This window comes from Nycticebus coucang, chromosome 2, assembly GCF_027406575.1.
Source record: "Nycticebus coucang isolate mNycCou1 chromosome 2, mNycCou1.pri, whole genome shotgun sequence".
NCBI lineage: Eukaryota > Metazoa > Chordata > Mammalia > Primates > Lorisidae > Nycticebus > Nycticebus coucang.
Genome location: NC_069781.1, coordinates 51,479,630 through 51,503,377, shown reverse-complemented (window position 1 = coordinate 51,503,377; position 23,748 = coordinate 51,479,630). Strand labels below are relative to the sequence as shown.

Below are 23,748 nucleotides of genomic sequence, written 5' to 3'. Positions count from 1 at the left end.
CTTGCACACCCCTAAATCTATTAGGAAAAAGATTTTAAATAAAGGTTAAACCAAGAAGAAAACTTGTTTCCTGAGCAGAGTCCATGGCTTATTTGTGTTCATTAATAAGTGAAGTACAGTAGAACCTTCATAGTTGACCATCTCCCTACATTGACCACCTCCTTAAGTTGACCTAATATTCATAGACCAGACATGCACCACATGTACATATCAGTACAGTAGGCCTAGTTCCCTATGTTGACACCTCTGTATGTTGACCAGTTTGTTACAGTCCCTTGGGTGGTCAACTTACAGAGGTTCTTCTGTATTTAAAACTATAGTTGGTTCCTGAACAACGTGGGTCAGAACTATGTTGGTTCATTTTTTAAAAAATATACTATTTGCAGAATGTGACACCCACCTATAAGAAGGGCTGAGTTTTCTGATACACGCATTATGCAGGGCAGATTGAAACACTTGAGTGTGTGTGGATTTGATTGTACCAGGGCAGTCCTGGAACCAATCCCTATGCATACCGGAAGCAGCTTTAATTTTGTCTCTGAAAGCGACTTTAGACTCATTGCAGCAGTTTTGAAAGTAAGGTTCTAAGTTTTTATTTTCTAGAAATCCTAGCCTTTTATTTTTGATATTTTCTGAGAATTACTAATTACTTAGAAGACTCCTTTATGATTTTTAAGGTGTTGGCTTTCTTTTCTTTTTTGTTCAACCATGTATTGTTAAAGTTGATTTATTGTGTTGCAATGTGAAATTATTTGTTGAGGTTTGAGAATGTTGTATAGGCAAATTCTCTATTTTGGACTTCATTGGTTTGAGAGAGAAAGAGAGAGATAACAGGGCTAATATTCTGCTGTTAACTGTATGCAAGTGCATCGGCCTGTTGTTAAAAGAGTGAAATAACTTGGTTTGTTTAAATATTTGTTGTGGTAAATACCTTTTGCTTGGGTTTTCTTTTCTTTTTTTTTTTTTTTTTTTTTTTGTAGAGACAGAGTCTCACTTTACTGCCCTCAGTAGAGTGCCGTGGTGTCACACGGCTCACAGCAACTTGTAACTCTTGGGCCTACGTGATTCTCTTGCCTCAGCCTCCAGAGCAGCTGGGACTACAGGCGCCCACCACAACGCCCGGCTATTTTTTTTGTTGCAGTTTGGCTGGGGCTGGGTTTGAACCCGCCACCCTTGGCATATGGGGCCGGCGCCCTACTCACTGAGCCACAGGCGCCGCCCCATTGCTTGGGTTTTCTAAATTCCCCCTGTCCTGCCATGTTGGTTGCTGTGGTCCCTACCTTAGGATTTCTAGGCCTTCTAATAATTCAGCAATGAAAGGGGTACTGTCTACCTGTCAGGCTTTTCAGAGCCCTTCCTGGTGCTCAGATCAGTGTCTATTTTAACTGGTTGCCCCAAGTTTTGAATTTCACCTTTGAGCCACACCAAACTTACTTAAGTTAGACAAATTTGACTATATATTCTTGGGCTCTAAAAGATATGCAGAGTAAATATAGTGCAGGTGATTTACTTGCCTTCCACTTCATGAGCATTTGACCCCGACTGAGCTCGGCCCCAGTGCTTTACTTTCTCTCACTCCCACCGTGACCACTGTGTTCACAGGCCTGCAACTGTCGGTTCCTGAACACCAGCCAACTGCTTTATCAAAGAAATATCAAAAAATTCAGGGCTGGAGGAACACCTAGCTGTGATATTTGTAGATAAATGACATGGTTCTACATCATCCTTTCAGGATTGTCAAGAGTACTTTTGTCTGTAGGTCATTTTTACCTTACTGACCTTTAGAACCCAGGCATCTATACAATGTGTTGCTGCATTAGGTATAATCAATTTCTACAAGAACTGCATGAAATGCTTTGGAAAAAAAGAAGCTGAGTCCCTTGTTTAATCCCAGAGTTATATATACCTGTAAGATATATACACAGGCATGCATATGATCATATAAAGATGGATTTTTTTTTTTTTTTTTTTGTAGTTTTTAGCCGGGTCTAGGTTTGAACCCACCACCTCTGGCATTTGGGGCCGGCGCCCTATCCCTTTGAGCCACAGGCACCGCCCATAAAGATGTATCTTTTCTAATTAATATTTAAATACTATGTTTGATTTTTTTTTTTTACTCTACTTGATCTGTTCAAATTTGAGAGAGGTGTGATGCTGTCTTCTGAAACGATTGTGTTTTCCTCACGTTACCTTTATTTTTAACCAGTATTTTTACTATGTGATGTTTGATACTGTGTGATCTGGATCACAGCCATGCATCATCATGGTGCTGTTTGGACTTCACTTTCTATCAACAGAGTAATAATAAACTTTGCCCTATTTTATGTTCAATTCTGTCTTGAATGCTAACTAATGTTGTTACTTCTGCTTTCTTTTCATTTTTTGATTGCTTCATTTTTCTTTTCATTTTTTGATAAATTCTTTGCCCATCCCTTTGTTTTTAAGATTTTATTCTAAGTCTCCCATAAGCACCATTTTAAAAGCTTTAATATTTTCTGCAGACGGAAATTGTCTTTCTATAGGTAATTTTAAACATTTATCTTTACGTCATAAATAATGAATATAATTAATATAATATAATAATAAAGTCAATCAACTTCTTACCCTTTTTTATGCTTTAATTAATTTATTTACTTTTATTTCAGATTAACGTGAGGGTATAAGCAACCAAATCCCAATATTTGAATTTATTAGGTAGAGAGTCCCTTTGCTTTAATTTTTTTATGTTTCCCTGTTGTTTCTTTTTAGTTTCTTTATCCTGCCTTTTGCTTATTTGGCTTATATTTTGTTTACATTTATCTTCCCTAGTCATTGTGTTGTATACTTCCTGTGTTTTATTTTATTAGTGTTACCTTGAAGTTTTTGAAAAACATCCTTTAACCTATACTTCTCTATTTGTAATAATAAGTAGTGAAACCATATTTTAAGCACTCATGTGTCAAAGAACTCTGAACACTTTAACTTTCGCTCATCCTTCCTCTTCCCTTCCGAGTCTTCGGCAACTTACTATTTACTTTGAGATACAACTTCTTGTAGTGCACATTTTCAATTTCAAGAGGAATTTTGACATTAAAATATAGTTTAATAATGAAAATACATTTTTTTCAGTCTAATTCCATTGGTTTTTATTGTTACTAGATGTGATAATAAGTTGATTGGCAGTTTTAGCTATCACTGTATTGCAATTTTTCATTTTTTTTTCTTGGCTTTAGAAGAAAGTTGGGAGAGGCTAGAAGTGTGCTAGTGGGACATTTTAAATCTGAGATCCAGACTTCAGTATTGAGTGGGTATGTGTCTATTACATGATGTTGCTGATTGGATATGACCGCATGTTAGCAGATTTTAACCTCATTTTCTTTAATTCAAAACAGAGGTGCAATGAGTTTGGATGTTCAGTTATGACAGTCTGCACATTTTTGAATTGTGCAAAATAATGGAACACAAATCTCTGTTACCATTGAGATTGAAATTGCGTTTTGGTAGAGATTAGACTTCAACAGATACATATACACGGAAGGGCATCCTTGGCAGAAGAAACAATGCTAGGAATGCTTCAGGGAGTTTAGGGCTGGGAGAGCCATGGCACTAAATTTTTGCAATAGTTCAAGTGAGAGAAAATGAGGGTGTGAAAAGAGCTGATGGTGAGAGATAGCCCAGAGTAGAATGGACAGACTGCAGGGACTGGGTGTGGGCAGCAAGGGAGGAAGAGTGTGACAGTAACTGACCTTTCAAGCACCTGTGATTGCAAAGGTGGAGCTCAAATAAGAGGGACGGTTGAGAGGAGAGAAGATGCTGAGTTCATGCTGGACATACTGAGATGCCTTGCTGGCTGTCCAGCAGGCATTTTCACAGTATGTGTTTACAGTTGGGAAGATGTTAGAACTAGAGACCTAGATTTGGAATACATGGTAACTGAAGTTCTGAACATTAGTGAGATCACCATGAAAACGGAAATAGGATCTTCCGTAGCACTGGTCAGGTCATAATCTCTGGGCTTAAGGCCATAGCCACTTGCTGAGTTTTGGCAAAGAGGGTGAATGGGAAATGCGATCCAAGAGAAAACCTGCTATTTTAGATTCATAGTCTTACACGTGGTCTATGGAGTACTCACATGTTTCTATGGGGTGATCAAAGTACTAAGGCAAATGGATTCTTAGTCAAACAAGGCATATGGAGAGCCTACTGTGTCCAGATCTGGCAAGGAAAAGAGAGTTATGAATTCTAATGCTGTTCTGGATGTTTTACATTAAAGATCCCATTTAGTCATCACCATTTTTATTTTGCCTACACCAATTTCCTCATCTGTAATATGGAGACATAATATTTAATTCATGTGGTGGTTATGAGAATTAAGTAACAACAATGTGTGTAAAGTATCCAGACTGTGGTAGCTACTTATTAAGTTCTAGCTATTATACTACTAATAATTTTACTAAATATTCATGTGTAGTTGAAACATTGCTAAAAAAAAAAAAATGAACAAATACTTGATAGTGATTTGCAGACTGCTCCTATTGCCCCTCTTGGAAGGCGCCCATGGGTTTGTTTCAAGGTTGACCAAGCAGGTGCAAAGCTGGGCTTCTATGTCCCCATCAACCCACAGGAGAGGCGGTTTTGTCTGTTATGAGTGTTGATTGAAATGAGCGTAGGTAGAACTGAAGACAAAAGGACAAGAGGGGAAGAGACAATTACTAAGCCCAGAGAGAGCAGTGGCAAGAGAGGGCTATCCCTGGGGACGGTGGCTTCTGCAGAGGGCTCAACAAGGAGGGAGTTGGGAGAATAAATGCCCTCACTGCACTCTTCCTCCACCCTCCTGTCTCCTGCACAGCTTTCTGTTAGAGCATCCCAGCACGACACAGGTAGCCTCTGCAGACCCAAAGCAAGGCGGAGAAGGGTGGAAGAGTAGCCAGAAAGGAGCACATCTCGTCCAGATGAGGAGCAGAACTGAGGGACACCCTGGCCTTTGCAAGTGATGCCCTCATGCTAGGATGTTTAAATTTGCATACTAAATGTGACTTAAGAATATCCCAGCCCACGCCGGAATATCTGACTTGAACATTTAATAAAATTGTCCATCTGGGTTTCATGTTTTTGGATGGTTTTTCCTCAAGTGGCTGCACAGATAGGCTCTGTCTCTTTGCTTCCAGAACAAGCTGTGTATATTGTACATTGTCTACACAGGGAGATGAAAGAGCATTTGTTCCCTCAAGGCACTAGTGTGATGAAATGCGTGGGCAGCCATTGTATATGGGATCATGGCACGTCACACTGCCGTACCACTGGGCAGCACATCTGCTGTCAGTAAGTCATAGCTCCTGCCCTGTGGCATCTGGCAGCTTCCCAGGGTTGGTGAGAGCCTGAGCCAGTCTTGGAGGCCACACAGGAGCTAGCCAGTTGACTATGGAGGGATGTGTTGGAGGAAGGCAGTGCAGACAAGGAGCAGAGCTCCTGCAGAGACGGGAAAGGGCAATGCACAGAGTGTAGGTCCTGCAAAGGTTCCGGGAATGGTTCCTGGAAAAGAGCAATGTCACTGACCTTGGGATAAATGTGGGGCCTGGTAAGGATTACAGGGGATTACATGAAATATATCTGCACATGGGGTTTCTCAAGAACCCTCTCTTATTGAAGACACATAAGTCAGTAGCTCTTGAGACATTTAGGTGGAATTCCAGCCAGAAAATATATTTGTAATTTAGAAGTATACAGGATTATTATTATTATTATTTATTTTTTTTTTTTGAGACAGGATTTGGCCCTGTGGCCCAGGCTGAAGTGCAGTGGCATCAGAGATCACTGCAAGCTGGAACTCTCAGGCTTAAGGATCCTCCTGCCACTGCCTCCAGAGTATCTGGGTCTACAGGCACATGCTACCATGTTGGCTAATTTTTCTATTTTTTGTAGAGACAGTCTTGCTCTGTTGCTCAAGCTGGTCTTGAAATCTTGGCCTTAAGAGATCCTCTCTCACCTTGGCCTCCCAAAGTGTTGGGATTACAGGAGTGAGCCATTGTGCCTACCTCAGAATTGCTTTTTAGTGAAGGGAGGGAAATTGATCAGAAAAGCTGTTTCTCCAATAGGTGACATTCAATTACAGAAATAACAATTCACATAAGGATAATAGATTCCAGAGTTATACAAAAGACTTCCTAAGCTAAATGATGTGAGGGAGGAAGGCCCTTCAGCCTCTTCCACTACTGAGCTAAGGTCACAGCCTCATTGAGCAGAGGGATTAAACTTCAGAAGGCAGAGATGCTGTGTTCCAGAGGGAAGGGAAGCAACGTCTAGGGAAAGGAAAAGAGAATTCTTGAGACAAAAGACTGGCAGTGTATGTTGCCAGGTTCAAGTGTGCGCGTTCAAGAGCATTCCATAAGATGATGTTGCCAGGATAGAATATGGACCGCACAGACTCACTTCTAAAGATAATGAAGAAAATGGAAGGGATGTTCTCGGGCCCACAGATACCTGTGGGGCCCTTTGGGTCAGGTGAAGTGAGTGATCTCCCCGACACTGGCGGAGGCCCGTGGAGCAAATCTTCATGTTCACCCCCTAGCTGTCCCTGATGTCCCCAAGGCTGTCCTCACACCTCCAAGCTGGTTGGGAAACTGCTTTTCTGGAATCAATTGCATGTACAGATAATTGGTCTCTTGTTAGGGTCAGTCCTGTAGAAGAAGGGGCAAGGATGAAAGGATTTTTTGAAGGAAACAGGAAATCTTCCTGAGCTCTGGATCAGCCTGTTTCCTGCCCCCGTGGGTCTCACTGAGAAGGAGGATAGGTTCCCGACAGGACACAAAGCCGTCAGCAACCTCCTTCTGAGGCTGCCTCCGCTCCAAAAAGCCTTAAAAAAACTTCCTCTGTGGCTGACAGCAGACTATGGTTTCATAAAAATTGACTGGATTTTTTCTTTTACTTTTTAAATTAAAAGTAGTGATTTAGAAGCTATTTCCCCATTTTCAGATGAGGAAATAATGCGGAATTCAAGACCAAAGCTCTTAACTACTCCACAGTCCTACTGATCATGCCGGGTGGTGAGGAATTCACAAAAGAGTACCACTTTCAATTATTGTTAGAATTTCTCTAATCCAACTCTAACATATTTGGAAAACGTACAGTCCGTCAAACATAGTACTTGGTGCCGGGGAGTTGGAGACAGGGAACTCACTGTCTAAGGAAGGAGACACACATGTTCCTGTTTAATGAGAACGCTGCCATTAGATAAGTTGTATGTACATTTCTATAAATGAAAACGCTGATTTTAAAATTACAAAGGAAATACAGTACTAAGTATGCAAAGCAATAAGTGAATATCTTGTGTGCTTCCTTTCCACTCCACCCCAATCCATATACCCAGCAATTTCAGTAGCCGAAGGTACCGCTGTTATCAGGTGGGTGAATGACCCTTATTCTTTTCCCTATATTTTGGCCAAGATAAGATCACAGCATACACGTACTCTGCATCTCATTTTCCTCACTTTCTATTTCAAGGGCGTCTTTCCACGCAAGCTGGTAATACTCTATTTTATGTATCATTCCTTGTTCATGAAGTTTGTGTTGTTTTCTCTTTGTGGCTATATGCTGCAATGAATATCTTTGCATATCTTTGCATATTTTTACTGGTAAATGGAAGATACGTTTGTATTGTAATTTAAAAAAATAATATACAGTATAATTGACTTTCTGTATGTGTGTACCGCTCTACGGATTTAATGCATGTACTAATGCAACCACTACCATGATCAGAGCAGAGAATAGTTCCATCACCCCAGAAATCTTTGTAGTCAGATTTATCCCAGCTCTAATCCCTGGCAACTGCTCATCTGTTCTTCGTCTCTGCAGGTTCACCTTTCCCAGATGTCATATAAATGCAGTCAGACGGTAGGTGGCCTTCTGATAGAGATTTCTTTTACTCAGCATATGCCATGTTGCAAATATTAATGATTTGTTCCTTTTTATGGCTGAGTAGCATGGATATACCACAGCTTGTTGTGTATTCATCCATCCCAAGATATTTGGGTGCTTCCAGTTTGGGATGATTATGAATAAATAGAGCTGCCATGAACATTCATTGTATGAACATGAATTTTCACTGCCGTAGAGTAAATAGCTACAAGTGGGATGGCTGGATGTTATGTAAATGTATGTTTAACTTTGTTAACAAGCTGTTAAACCATTTTTTGTAGTAGCTAGACCACCCATTTTACATTACCATTATCAGAGGATGAAAATTGAGGTCACTACACATTCTAGCTAGCACTTGATATTATCAGGTTTTCTTTATTTTCCTTTTTCTGAGCTGTTCTAATAGGTGTATTGTGGTATCTCGTGTGGTTTCAATGAGTATTTCCCTAATGGTTACTGTTATTAAACATCTTTTTGTGTGCTTATTTGCCATTCATATATTTTCTTTAATGAAGTGTCTCAAATCTTTTTCTCATTTAGAAAAATTCAGTTGTGGGGTTATGACAATTTTAAATACAGTCTGGATACAAATTATTTGTCAGAATGTGATTTGCAAATGTTTTCTCCCAATCTGTAGAAAGACAATCTGTAGATTTTTTTTTTATTTTCTTAACAATACCTGCAATAAGCTACAGTTTTAAATTTTAATAAAATTCAGTTTACCAATTTTTTTTTTAGTGGCTTATGCTTTTGGTGTGATGGCTAACAACTCATTTGCTGCCTAACTCCAATGTCATGAAGATTTTCTCCTATATTCTTGTATTTTTATGTTTTATGTATTCTATTTTTAGTTAAGTTTTATATAAGAAAGGAGATTTTAGCTCAGTGCCTGTAGCTCAGCAGTTAGGGTACCGACCACATACACCAGGTCTGGCAGGTTTGAACCCAGTCTGGGCCAGCTAAACAACAATGACAACTGCAATAAAAAAATAGCTGGGTGTTGTGGCGAGCACATGTAGTCCCATTTACTTGGGAGGCTGAGGCAAGAGAATCACTTAAGCCCAACAGTTTGAGGTTGCTGTGAGTTGGGATGGCACAGCACTCTACTGAGGGTGAGATAGTAAAACTCTGTCTCAAAAAAAAAAAGAAAGAGAGAGAAAGGAGGTTTTAGATTAGGGCTTATTTTTTGCCTATAGATATACATTGTGGCCAATATTGTTTGTTGAAAAGCACAGCTTTTCTTCATATTGTTGCTGAATGAGGCATTTTTCGATGTGACTTGATATAAGAAATACAGTTTGTTAAAAGAATGGATTGACATCAGTCTGCCTAAATTTGAATCTCAGCTCTACAACAAATCAGCTATGTGACAATTACCAAGTTCCTAACATTTCTGTGCCTTAGTCTCCTTTTCTGTAAAATGGGCATAGTCACAGTACTTATTCTATAAGATTTCTATGAGTATTGACTTATTGCATATAACTTGATAAGAATAGTGTCTTACCTCTAAAGAGTAATGAATTAGGGCTAGCTTTTTCAAAACTTTGTAGATAGTGCAAACTTTTTTGAAACTTATAGATAGTACAAGCAGGTCATATAAAAATATTTTACCAATTATACTTCTCACCAACAATGTAGATGTCCCTGTTTGTCAGCCAGCACTAGATATCATGACCCTCTCTATTCTTGGACAATTTGATAGGAAAATGATGAGATTCCTTTTAGTTTGTATTTTGGGATTTGTAATCTTTTCATGTTTATTTACGTGTAAGTTAGCTTTTGATGAATAATAAAGCATCCCCAAATGTAGTGGTAAGACAGAAAATATTTATCATGACTTATGATTCTGTAGGTCTATAGGTCAGCTGGAAAGCCTTTAGGTCTAGGCTGAATTGGCTGATCTCTGTGATGCGCTGAAGGCTTGGCTAGGGCTGGATGGTCCCTATTGAGGAAAAATGGATAAGAAAGATTATGAGGCAGAACTGTCAGGCTGGGGGTGGGGGGTGTCTAGGATGCTTCACTGACACATTTACAGTTGGTCTATTGGACTTCAGCTGGAAGGACTCAGGTCTACTCCACACGGTTGCTCATCCTTCACCAGGTCACCCTGGACCTCTTATGATGATCTCGGAGCTCCACAGAGCAGGGAGAGAGTGTAGGCCCAGTGGGCAAACACTTTTCAAGCCTCTGCTTGTGTCACTATTTGCTAATGTCCCACTGACCAAGGAAAGTCCAATGGCCAAGCCTAGATTCAAGGGGGTGGAGAAATAGACTCCACTTCTTAATGTAAGGAAATGCAAATGTTATGGCTATATATTTTTTTCAGTGTACTACAGTTGGCTATTTGTGTTTTTTCCTCTGTGAATTGCCATTGGTTTATTGACTTAAAGAATTTCTTTATGAATTACACATATTAACTCTTTAAGTTTTATATGTAACAATATTTTTCCCACTTGGTCATTTAACTTCATTTATGTAATAATCTTTGCTATGTAGCAGTCTTGGCTTTTTCTGTTGCCAAATCTGTCAGTGTTCTCTTTTATGGCTTTGAGTATCTTCCTGTCTTTGGATGACCAGACTGTCATCAGACTTCTACTTCTTTTTTTTTTTTTTTTTTTGTAGAGACAGAGTCTCACTGTACCGCCCTCGGGTAGAGTGCCGTGGCGTCACACGGCTCACAGCAACCTCTAACTCCTGGGCTTACGCGATTCTCTTGCCTCAGCCTCCCTAGTAGCTGGGACTACAGGCGCCCGCCACAACGCCCGGCTATTTTTTTTTGTTGTTGCAGTTTGACCGGGGCTGGGTTTGAACCCGCCACCCTCGGCATGTGGGGCCGGCGCCCTACTCGCTGAGCCACAGGCGCCGCCCAGACTTCTACTTCTTGAAGGTAGAAACCACATGCCATTCTTCTCTTAACCCATAGGGTGCAGCACAGAGTCCAATGTACAGTACCTACCAAGGAAATGTTTGTAGAATGACTTCATTCACTGAAGGCCAATCTCACTCACTCATTTATTCAACCATTTATTCGTTTATCAGTATTTTTTGAATACCTCTTATGTTCCAGACACTGTTGCAATTTAAAGTTAGAGATTTAACCATGGGGAAAATAGATTTTTCTCATGGTTTTTATACCTAGTCTTAATAGGTAGTAACGGAACTTAATATTGGTGAGGCATGAGTTCAAGTTCCCTCTTTCTACTTGTATACTTTGGGCATATCCCTGAATATCCCTGAATTTCAGAGATTTTTTTTTTTTAAACCTATAAAATAGAGCATAAATACCTTCCTTCAGTATTGTGAGAATTCAAGTGGACGTTTTAAACTATATTCTATACAATAAGCACCACTTACCATAGTGTTTGTTATGTGGAAGATAGTTTAAAATAAATGTCAGCTTCTTTCCCTACAGGATCTAATCTTAGGCCTGCTGGGAGGCTAGCAAATATCATCATCTTGAATATCTTCCGTTTTAGACTCCTTTCCTTGGTTTGGTCCTCCAGTGGTTCTCAATGGGTTGTCTCTTGGAGCAAGTCTTGGTTATTCTCTTTATTGTGCAAGCAAGTACTCGAATTGCCTTCTCTTTGGGGAGGTGGTGAACAGGGCACTGAAGAGTCGAGGATTTTACTCAACGCTACGTTGGCGAACAGAGATGTTTGACTGTGGGTGTGGATGTGCACCTTTTTGGGCAGCACAAAGGTGGACAGGAACTTGGCAGGTGATTAAATCAGGAGGAGAGCCCAGAAAGAGAAGGTAGCCTGGCTCCAAAAACAGGTTTCTACCATACCATCATGGTAGAAAGATCATTTCCTGATCTTCAATGAACATGGTCCAATTAGAAAGCATCCTTCTCTTGGGGCAAAGAGGATAGGAAAGATTTTAAGGCAGCATTATCAGGCTTGGGGGAATCTCTGAAGTAGGGAAAACTCATCTCTGGGTAATTCTCAAGTTTCTGTCCTATGCCCTTTCCAGATTTTTGGCCACCTCTCCCAAAGTCTTCTCTCTCTTATCCCAGTTTCCACCAAGCTCCAGGATCCTCCAGGAGGTGCTAGCCTGGTCAGATTTGTATGTATTCCAATTCTCTCACACTAAAGATTTGGCCCTTCACATTGCTACTCTTAAAAACATAGGAGACTTGCACCAAGCAATCTCTAAAGTCTCTTCCAGTTTAAACAATCTTTGTTTTGATGGAACTATGTCACCCACCTCCCAGAATGGAGTTTGCATGTAAATAAATGGATGTTCAATAAGGGAATAACTTCTCATTGTGTGGACACTCTGCTTGTTCTCTGGAAATAAAAAGTTTCCTGCCAGATAACTGATCCTAAATCTAACTAAAACATATGTTATTTGGCCTGGATGGAAAATTTCTGGCATTTGAAGATTGGGAAGAGAATGCCATTCCCTTCAGCAGACAGACAAGGGCGGCCCTGTTTGCCTGGGAAGTGGGCATAACCCTTGGGGAAACTGGCTTGGCACAACTCCTGGGTGAGACCAGGAGGTGGTTGTTACAGAGACAAGCCCAGTCACATCCGGGATGCCCTTGTCTAACTCTAAACTCCCAACTATACAATAAAGCTTAGCGACTTCCTTTAGTTATTTCCAGTCTTGTGCATTTGGGATCTTCTCATTAGTCATCTATATCTTCTTAGAAAGAACCTTGAGGGTGAAGTTATTGCCAGAGACTTACAACATGTAGACAAAGATCAGGGAGTGTGACAATAAAAAAAGAGAAAAGTGTTGGAAAAATGACTTGGAACTGGATTTCTTTAGGGGAGACAAGAAAGCAGAAAAGATACTGAATATACTATAATACAAGGTTGACACAGAGAAATGGTGCCAGTAGTTCTTAGGACTCAACAAAAAGAAATTAATGCCAACTTTAGGATAGGTTTAAGAAAGAGCATTCCAGAAGTGAGTCCTATAAGACACTTATTCATTTTTTAAAATCCTGCTCAGTAGTTACCCTTTTGGGGAAGCTTTTTCTGAGTATCTTACATCTTTCTTGCTTTGCCTGGCTAACTCCAACTTTCCCTTAGGCAAGATATCTGCAACCCTACCCACCCCAGTCAAGTCTGATGAGGTTCATCCTTATGCTATCCTGTAACATCCTGTAATGCACGCTCTTAATACCTATCATGGTATCAAGGTTGTATTTATCCATGTGATTAGTTGTCCTTGTCTGTCTCTCACATTTGTCTGTCAGCTATGCGACGGTTGAGACTGGATCTGTTTCATTGGAGGTTATGACTCCAGGCCAAGTGCATCACCTACCAGCAGGGAGGCCCTCAGTACAGGTGTTTACCGAATGAATGAATAGACAGGTACATGATTTAATGAGCGTCTTTTGAACTGGAGACTTTTCCTTTTCTGGATAGCATAAAAAAATGACTAAATAAAAATCCAAGCAATTTCACAAAATATTCTGGATAGTTTGGGAGTTGTTTTTGCTTCTTCGGCTCACTGCCAAGGCCTTGAATCCAGAAATGCTTTTGGCTAAGACCTTTTCACTTCATTGCCAGTTCTCTGATTTCTGAAATGCCTTTGGCCAAAGAAGTGCTAATTGCCATGTCAAGCTTTTAAAACTTTAAGATGCCTACTTTTGTTACAAAAGTGAGACAACCATGAACACCTTAGAAAAACTGTAAGTGTAGTTAATACCAAACTTCTAAGAAAACACACAGATAGATGTTCTGAAGACACCAGGCATCACTCCAAACACATATACAGAATCCCACACAATACAAAAATTCTGAATAAGAGCCCAAGAGAATAGACTCACTAAACAGTAATTTAACCTCCGTTTTCCTTGTTGCTTGCCAACACTTTGAAGATCAAGGGGCTAGCTTAATCTAGATTGCTGCTGTGCCGAGCTTAAATATGGGGAAAAAGAAGGCTAATTACGGCAAGCAGGTTGTGCGGCAGTGAAATTTATTTTCATTGATATTCATGTTTAAACGTTTAGTTTCATCTGTTAGAAAAAGGAGTTAAAATTAGTTGACTGTTAAGATTTATACATTTTTAATTAAGCAAAATTATTTTTTACTCCAAATGAAATCTTGTATGGAGCTCAAATGTAAAAGAATAAATATGAAAGTTGAGCAGCTTTGGTGAGAGTGTGTGTGTGGGTGTCTGGAATACATTTGTTGATTTCATCTTTCCCACTCTCAGAAATTTCTGGAGCACCTTTTCACATAGTAAGAAATAATGATTCCTTTAAGAGGATTTTGAAAAACACTGTTCTGTCTTTAATTTCTAATTTAGTTTTATTGTAATGGGAGTGTTTTAGGATCACAATCACTTCTAAGACTATTTTTAAAGAAAAACATTTCCATGTTTTAGTTAACGACTTATAGGAATATTGAATACCCAAAAATCTAAATGCAGAAACAAGAGTTAAACAACATTTTGAGTTAACCACAATGAGATTTAGTGAGGAAATGTTAATGCGAATGATTAGATGCTGTGCCATATAGCACACACAAAATAGCCAGCAAAACATTTTAGAAAATTGTTATGCTTCAATTGTGATGATTAGTTGTTAACGCAGCTGGCACCCTGCCACCATGGCAAGTATTTCCTCACAAACAAGGACACGGTTTTATGCAAACATTGAAAGGTGTTTAAGAGATCTTTGCTAAGGAAAAATACTATTCATCTCCAAAACATGCATGATATTCAATATGCATCTTACTTACAGCAAACTCTTGGCCTTGATGTCAGAAGTATAAATTGACCTAAATATAAATTGAATTTGATTAGAGTTCTTTAGGCTATGGTTGTAATGAAACAAGTCATTACAACCCCACATGATTTGGAGAGGAAAGTGCTATAATGGTAGGCATGGGGACTGATGTTGGTACGGGCCAGACGGGATCTGTGTTGGGGTAATTAGTCTCAGGAAAATGTCTCTAATGGCAGATTCCTTGGTGGCACCAGCTACACAGTTACAGTTGTGCCTTTCCTGATGTCAGGAGTAGAGCCCTTTTAAGAAGCCACAGGCCACAGTTGTACCTGCTATCATGGGGCCTCTCTGCTCTGTTCTCTTTGGCGAAGTCTGACCATCCTCCTCCCTTTTCTGAAATATTATTTTAACCTATTTTTTCAGCATTGTGGGATGACATCACATTCCCTATTATTAGTACAAAGAAAGAGAGAAAAATGCATCATTTGGATGCAGTCCACGGAGCATTAGAGTAGATACAGGCATAAATGATAACACCAACATAAAGAGACACAAGTATGTTCATGGCTCTTGATTTCTTTCAAACCGTTCCTTTTAAAGAAATAGGCAGTAACATTATTTATTTATTTATTTGAGACAGAGTCTCATTATGTCGCCCTCGGTAGAGTACTGTGGTGTCACAGCTCATAGCAACCTCAAACTCAAGCGATTCTCTTGCCTCAGCAATAACATTTATTTATTTATTTATTTTTTATTTTTTATTTTTTGTAGAGACAGAGTCTCACTTTATCGCCCTCGGTAGAGTGCCATGGCATCACACAGCTCACAGCAACCTCCAACTTCTGGGCTGAAGCGATTCTCTTGCCTCAGCCTCCTGAGTAGCTGGGACTACGGCGCCCCCCACAACGCCCAGCTATTTTTTGGTTGCAGTTCAGCCGGGGCCAGGTTTGAACCCGCCACCCTCGGTATATGGGGCCGGCGCCTTACCGACTGAGCCACAGGCGCCGCCCCATTTATTTATTTTTTTTTAATTTAATTTGTATTTCTAGGTAAAGTTCAAATTGTTCAAAAGCCAGGACAGTAAGTATATGGTGGAAAGCCTTCATCTCATCATTATATCCCCAGTTCTCCCCCAAGAGTCACCCTTATTCTTAGTTCCATGAGTAACCTTCCAGAAATTCTTTAGTCATATATAAGCAAATACAAATACAGATTCTTATTTTAAGAAAACTAAGCAGATAATTTTCCAGATCCATTCTGGGAAGTTGGCAGGTATTTCTTCTCCTATCCAAAGCGTGCATATACACCCCTTCTGATACTGTAAATGGTGTCACAAAGGGTGGAGAGCTTGCTGATGGAGGGGGGCTCCCTGTCACTGGCCTGCTGAACAAGAATGGCAAAGTGTAATCAAGTCAAGTCTCCTGGAATATACAACTTCCCTTTCCATCCCTCAAAGTAAGGGGAAATCACTGAAAGGAACAAGAGGAAGAAGAAACCAGATCCAAGCATAGAAACAACTTACAAATGAATGCAGTGGTTTTTCCAAATCAACTGCTTTTTCTATCATTTCCTAAAGACATTAAATAATCCCCAGCTAGTGCCAGTGGTGTGAGTTCAGAGCAGATCCCATAGTTTTGCCAAGTCACTCAACTGGCCCTAGAAATGGGGCTGGATGGAACCAGAGTTGAAAGAATTACAGTGTTTCCTTCCTCTCGATGACCCTCTCTGGAATGAGCGAGCATAGGCCATGAGGTGGTGTTCCCTCAGAGGCAGGGCTCAACTTGCATGTGGGAGGGGAGGTGTGTGCTCGTGTTATTTTTTGGAGGCCGTGATTCCACTGGTGGTTTTCTTACCTCATCCTCCCCTGCAATGTTTTCATTATCCTAAACTCTGTCCTAAAATCTTAAAAGTTACCACTGACAGTAGAAGTAAGATGTATGCTTCAAGGTTAGACTTGGAAACCTATTCTAATGAAAATTTTCCTTCTTTGATCGCATGTATTGAGTTAAATTACAATAAAATATAACTAACTCCTGCTTATATTAAGACTTGACTTTCAAATGCTTCTTACTAATTAATCATAAAGGCATAACTCCTAGTAAGATCATCCTCGAGAAATCACTGCTTACATTGATAATTGCCATTAAAAACAAATCATATGAGGACTTCATACCAAGTACCACCGACATAAGTAGATGCTTGAAAAGGTGTGCTAGATTAATCACTCTTCTTGGGCATTCTGTAAAAATTGTAACATTTGCTTTTTTCCCTATAAACTCAGTATCAAAGCAATTTGTTAAGTATGAGCAAGGAGTTTAGTTCAGACTCAAGGGATCACTCTCACTTTTAAGCTGATTATTAGAGAAGTGGGAGCCAAGTAAATGGTGGATGGGATTGAACCAAGCAGATGTGAAATGAAATTTGCACATCTGTCCATCCACCCAACCACCTGATAAATATTCATATATGTTACATCTACTAGATGACAAGATTAGGCAGGATATTCCTATATAAACTCCTAAATTCCTGTTCCTATACAAATCAGTTGGATTTGTTATTTAGGGGAAGAGAGCATAAATAAAATAATCACAAACTGTGGTGATCTTCACAAAGAAAACAGAAGGCTGAATTAGAGGACAGTGGGGTTAGAGTGTCCTAGGTATTGTAGAGGAGGCAGGCAGAGAAGCCCTGGCATGAGGAAGTGGTATTTAGGCTACAGACCTACAGGATGAACAGAAGGCAGCCAAGCCAAGAGTGGAGAAAGGTGTTGAGACAAAGAGAACAGCACGTGCAAAGGTTTTGAGTAGGAAATGTGCTGGTACAGCCAAAGGCTGAGACCAGTGAGCATTTTAATCCTAGATCTGCCATCAATTGCTGTGGAGGATTCAACAAGCCACTCAATCTTTTGCACCTTCATCTCTTCATTTTCCATTTTGAGATAATGGTGCATAGTGCAGGGTGGTTGGGAGAATTTAACACATGTTAACTGAAATAACATGTAGCTTATTTGAATCACTTTACATCCACACAAAGGTCTCTGAGATTCCACCTAGGTCCTCACCCCCCAGTGTGTTTGACTTTTCTAGTCTGTTCATTTTATGTGGACTTGAGAGCTACACTATTGGAGCTAAAGAACATTTCCTCCCCTGGCATTCCACATATAGGCACAGTTTCTAAAGTTAGAAATTTAGGTAAAAGGGCGGGGGAGAGAGAGAGAGAAAGGAAGTGGGGAGAATAGAGAAAAAGAGAAGGGAGAGCAGGGAAAGAGAAACTGAGAAAGTAAAATGGAGGATTTTCTTTAACATGTGCTTCAGCAATTATGCCATGAATTTATGAAATTAAATTTGAAAGCTCAAGCAAAGTTCTACTTTTACATTTAGGATTAGGGTATGAGGTTTGGGGCTAGGTGTTCAGGAAACAGAATGAAGAGAAATGAAATAATGATCACTGACTACTTGATACATAACAGACATAGTGTTTGGGCAAGTTATATATTTTATCTTATTTAATATTCAGAAGAATCCTAAAAGATAGGTTTTATTTGCCTCATTTTAAAAGGGGGGAGGGGAATGTGAAAAAAAAATAGGGCCAAGGAGGCTCAGAGAGAAATACAGACTTTTCTTAGTCAATATCCCTCTCTTATCTTGGGTTATTTAATTTGGAATTGGGCAATTCTTCTAAAATGAGAGTCTATAAAGCATAATTGTATGTAGTTAGTATACTTCTTTAGAATATTATTATGGTAGTATGACATTAGCACCAAAGAATTAATAGCTAAATATTAATTGTAATAAATAATAATGATAATAATGCCATTACCCTTAATTTATATCAGTGCAACAAACATTTACTGAATACCCAGCCATGTCTGAGGCACTACAGTGGATGGGTAGAGATATACGTAGTACAGAGCATGGCTTGTTGGGGGAGTAATGGGTAGCCCATTGCAGCCACAGTGTGCACTGGGGTAGGGAGGTTTGCACAATTGATGTGATGAAGGGCCTTGATGCCTTAGTAAAGAGTTTTGGATCTTTTCCCATAGAAGATAGGCACATGACCAGAAAGCATTTTAGAAAGGCTGCTCACACAACTATTATTATTTTTTAATTAAAAAAAATTGACAACTATTTTTGGACAAGGCTTTATAAGCACCAGTTCATCCTGTGGGGTCATGTTAATAACCTTCATCTTGCATTATGTTCCCTCTTTCCTTTTAGGAATGGTGGAAAGTGCCATGGACTTGATCTTGATCAATTCCCTACCACTTGTATCCGATGCTGAAACATCCCTTACCTGCATTGCCTCTGGGTGGCGCCCTCATGAGCCCATCACCATAGGGAGGGACTTTGAAGCTTTAATGAACCAGCACCAGGTTCCACTGGAAGTTACTCAAGATGTGACCAGAGAATGGGCTAAAAAAGTCGTATGGAAGAGAGAAAAGGCTAGTGAGATCAATGGTGCTTACTTTTGTGAAGGGCGAGTTCGAGGAGAAGCAATTAGGATACGAACCATGAAGATGCGTCAACAAGGTAATGTACCCCTAAATTATGGGCAGTTGAGGTCTACTGAGGCACACACAAACATTAGCTTCGGCAGCTGCTCCTTCAGAGGCCAGGCATGAGCTACCTGAGCTTATAGAGCGTGTCTGCCTCTTTCCAAGCATTGCTGTCTCTGATACACAGAACCTTGGAGATGGAAGAGCCCATCCAGTCCAACCCTCTCATTAGACAATGTGCCAACCTCATGAGATCAAATGAAATATATGTTCTACTGAAGGCTTCACAGCACCTATAGTAATGTGACTATGTAATATGTACGTAATATGAAAATATAAAGACAACTGCCTATTGACAAACTATTGGCTATTTTGAACTTTCTCATTGATTTTTCTTATAATACGCTGTTTTGCTTGCCCCTAAGTACTCTTAAAGGAAGTTAATATTTTCAGGGAAAAATCATGATAGGAATAACAATTTGAAAGGGAAACATCCATCAATAACCCAGTTTAATTGGTTACTTGGTGCATCAGTTATCTATTGCCACAATAATGCTGTGGAGCATAACCGTAAATCACAGCGGAACACAACAATAAGTATTTACATCTTATGAATCTAAGTCAGCTGTGTCAATTAGCTGACCCTGCTGACCTTGGCTGGGCTTTCTAACTAAGTATGTGATGTTGGCTGGGCTTGTTAGGTGGACCTTGGCTGGGGTAATCTGGCTTGGTTCCATATGTCTGTTATCTTGTATTAAGCTAACCTAGGTATGAGATGGAAGAGAAAAAAATGGAAGCACATGAGGCTTCTTGAGACTGAGGCTCAGAATTCTCTACCACCACTTGTGCTTCATTTTATTCACCAGCACATGACAATCAGCTGAGCTTAGAGAGCGAGAGGGCACCACACACTGAAATGGCAAGGAATATGGATACTCCAAGGGATGAAGAATTGGGGCCCTCGGGCTACTACTCATGGAAAGGGACTGTGATCTAATTTTAGTAATCAAATACCCAGGCCCAGCTCAAAAACCCCCAGAATTTTGAAGGAGGATTTTGAGAGCCTTTTCTAAGGAAGAAGCCTCCTTGCTACCACACTACAAGGCAGTGATGGTGATGGTACTTTTCTTCCAAAATAGAAGTGGGTCCTGATCTAAATCTTTAGGCCAGTCCATCAATCTGGCAGTTGGGGAAGATGGTGTTGCAAGTATTATTTAATGACTGTGATGTAAGGCTCCCAGGCCTGCACAGTCAGGTACACTTCTGGAGCTCTTGATGCGGTCTGCTGGGAGGAAGGTACAAAATTCCAAGCTGAGATGACCCCTCCTTATTCTGTCCAGGATGATCTGGTCTCTCACTGATAAGCCACTCTCTCAGGGAAGCTGATACCTAAAATGAAGGCATCTTTCCCAAATTAGTATTGTCATAACCATGGGAGCTGAGGACTGAGGGTCTATTATTTCATCAAATAATGCCATTGTGAGCTCTTTAGGGGTTTGACTCTTAATTATAAAGTGAATTCACATAGGTAACACACCTCTGTATATTTCTGATCGATAGTTCCTGATATATAATAGTATAAGAATCTGTAGTTTTTTTGATTGATGCTTCTTGAAGTTCAATATGCTTATAGATCATCTGTGGATCACCTACCAATCCAGTAGGTGTTAGGAAGAGTCTTGAGAGTCTGAAGTCTGAATTTCTTTCTTTTTTTATTTTTTTGAGACAGAGTCTCATTCTGATGTCCTGCCTCAGTAGAGTGCCATGGTGTCAGCCTAGCTCACATCAACTTCCATCTCTTGAGCTCAAGTGATTCTCTTACCACAGCCTCCCAAGTAGCTAGGACTATAGATACCCACCACAACACATGGCTAGTTTTTCTATTTTTAGTAGATATGGGAATCTCACTCTTGCTCAGGCTGGTCTCAAATTCCTGAGCTCAAAAAATCCAGGTCTGGCCCCGGCTGAACTGCAACCAGAAAAAAAAAAAAAAAATCCAGGTCTCCTAGAGGGGTAGGGTTATAGGTGTGAGCCACCATGCCTGGACAAGAGTCTGAATTTCTAACAAGATCTCAGGTGACGAGAATCTGCTCAACCATGGACTATACTTCAAGCGGCAAGGACTTAGGGTTAGCCTCTAGCTGGGGTCCACTTGTAAACATTTCTCTGAATTTGTCAGTGATAGCAATGAAGGCAGCAAATTCATTTTAAGGTAAAAAGTGATAAAATCACTATTTGTTACAAATGAAGGAAAGGGTTTTCTTAGTAAAACTGTAATAATGTTCACCTTTAAATGACACCAGGGTAAGTGGGAAAAGTGCGCAACAGAAATTCCCAGGAATGCAGCTCTCCGGTGAGGGAAGAGAGGTTGCATAAAGGGATGTGAGGTGTGCCAAAGCTATCACGGCTGAAAGTCAGCTCTATTATTTTTCATATGTGTCATTTTGGGTTTGACTTGTATAAAGAGTAATGTTCTTCTGCTGATGTTTCCACATTCTGAATGAAGGTGATGAGATTGTGCCCTGACAGTTTCATGGGAATAAAATTCAAAGGGTCAGTATCTCCTTTTTCAGCTGTCCTGAGATTGTCCTTGACAATTCCTAAATAAGAACAAGTAGAGCATGTTGAACTAGAACATGCGGCGCCTGTGGCTCGGTAGGTAGGGCGCTGGCCCCATATACCGAGGATGGCAGGTTCGAACCCGGTCCTGACCAAACTGCAGCAACAACAACAGCAACAAAAAAAACAATTGTATTGATCCCTCCAAACTGAGAGTAAAGGACAGCTTCTATTCAGTGAAGAGACACAAAGCCAGGCTTGGATAGTGAGCAGCAGGAGAGAGAAGATGACTTCTAAACTTATAGTTACCCAAGTTTTTATTCTTTCTCTACTACTTACCAGCTATGTGGCCTTAGGCCAGTTACTTCTATTGGTATTTTTCACCATCTGTGAAATGAATATAATAATACTTACAAAATTGTATTTTAAAAATAAGATGGTATATATAAGAAGCCAGTTCTCTCAATGCATCAGTATATACAGATGTGTTCCTAAAAACTTTCATAAAGTGAGATTGCAGAATAAGGTACCTAATAGTAAGAACAGCAGTTCTTAAATGATGGGAATGGGATTTAGTGCCACATGACCTGCCTTCAGAGCCTGTATTCATAACAACTGCACTACCCCTTGCATATTCTTCTCTCTTAATGTTAACAGCTCCCTGGGGCGGCACCTGTGGGTCAAAGGAGTAGGGCACTGGCCTGATATGCCAGAGGTGGCGGGTTCAAACCCAGCCCCAGCCAAAAACTGCAAAAAAAATAAAAACAAAAAAAACAGCTCCCCTTGATTCTGAGCACTTGTATAAAGAACAATGATTCCACTTAAACCCGAAAAAGCAACCCAGGGCATAGGGTATGAGAGTAGAAATCAGCCAGATATGGGTTTGAGCCCAGGTCTGCAATCAAATGGTATGGCCCAGGACACACCATTTAATTACAGTCACAGTTTTTCTTCCTTTAGAAAAAAGGAAATTGGGATAGAGATTTTATCACGTAAATTTGAAAATTAAATAAGGTACTTAAAGATTGCTAATGTTATCCAGTTTACAGTAAGTGTTCAATAACTATCCTTATTGTAGCGTCTTGGTTTAATAATTTAGTGGGACTATTTTCTTAATTATAGAAATTTTTAATATCGTGCACTAATAGGATTATATTTTATACAAAATATAAAAATAGGTAGCATATTCTTTCCTATATTTTGACAGTCACAGATCAGGCTGTTGAGCTGGTTCTATTTCTCTTGCTGACCACCTGGGTAGGGTACAATCCATTGTGGTGAATCAGGAGAAACCTCTAGAACTATGTCTTCATGCCACGATTAATTCCTGAGTAAAACATCATGGGAATTCAGAAATGCCTGCCCAGGGACTCAGCAGGATAGGATAAACATGAATATATTCCTGCTTGCTGCTGACTCGTACATCTCGGGAGGAAGTGGAAAATCCATTTGCGATGTGCCAAAACACAGCTTAAATTGGCTCGCATGCCCCAAATAGCCCAACTGTTTTTTATCAATGGCATTATCCAAAACAGTCAACAGCACTTTGTTCAGACCTCACTGGTGATTTCATTTGGAGAGAGGGAGTTATAAATAAACTTTGAAGCATTTTTAGACCCAAAGATGCGTTTCAGAATGATCTTTTAGGAGAAACATGTTTTCTTAATTACTATTTTCATTTAAGAAATTGCTTTATATTAAAAATATCAAGCTCCCAAACATGATTTGTGAAGTTGATGGGGAGGATCCATTCCCAACACAAATGAACATGTTAAAAGCACCAAGAAAATAGGAAAACTCAAAATCAGATTCTTTCTTTTTTTTTTTTTTATTGTTGGGGATTCATTGAGGGTACAATAAGCCAGGTTACACTGATTGCAATTGTTAGGTAAAGTCCCTCTTGCAATCATGTCTTGCCCCCATAAAGTGTGACACACACCAGGGCCCCACCCCCTCCCTTCATCCCTCTTTCTGCTTTTCCTCCTCCTCCCCCCATAATGTTAATTGTCGTTAATTGTCCTCATATCAAAATTGAGTACATAGGATTCATGCTTCTCCATTCTTGTGATGCTTTACTAAGAATAATGTCTTCCACTTCCATCCAGGTTAATACGAA

General features: G+C 39.9%; 1 protein-coding gene across 3 annotated transcripts in view; it reads left to right on the top strand.

Moving 5' to 3' along the window:
- The window catches only part of TEK (TEK receptor tyrosine kinase), a 113,170-nt gene that overhangs the window by 24,375 nt on the left and 65,047 nt on the right, over window positions 1–23,748 (top strand). For all 3 annotated transcript variants that reach the window (XM_053571063.1, XM_053571078.1, XM_053571069.1), the window contains exon 2: window positions 18,796–19,107. In XM_053571063.1, coding sequence (XP_053427038.1) covers window positions 18,796–19,107 — 312 coding nt within the window. The remainder of the gene's footprint in view (window positions 1–18,795; window positions 19,108–23,748) is intronic.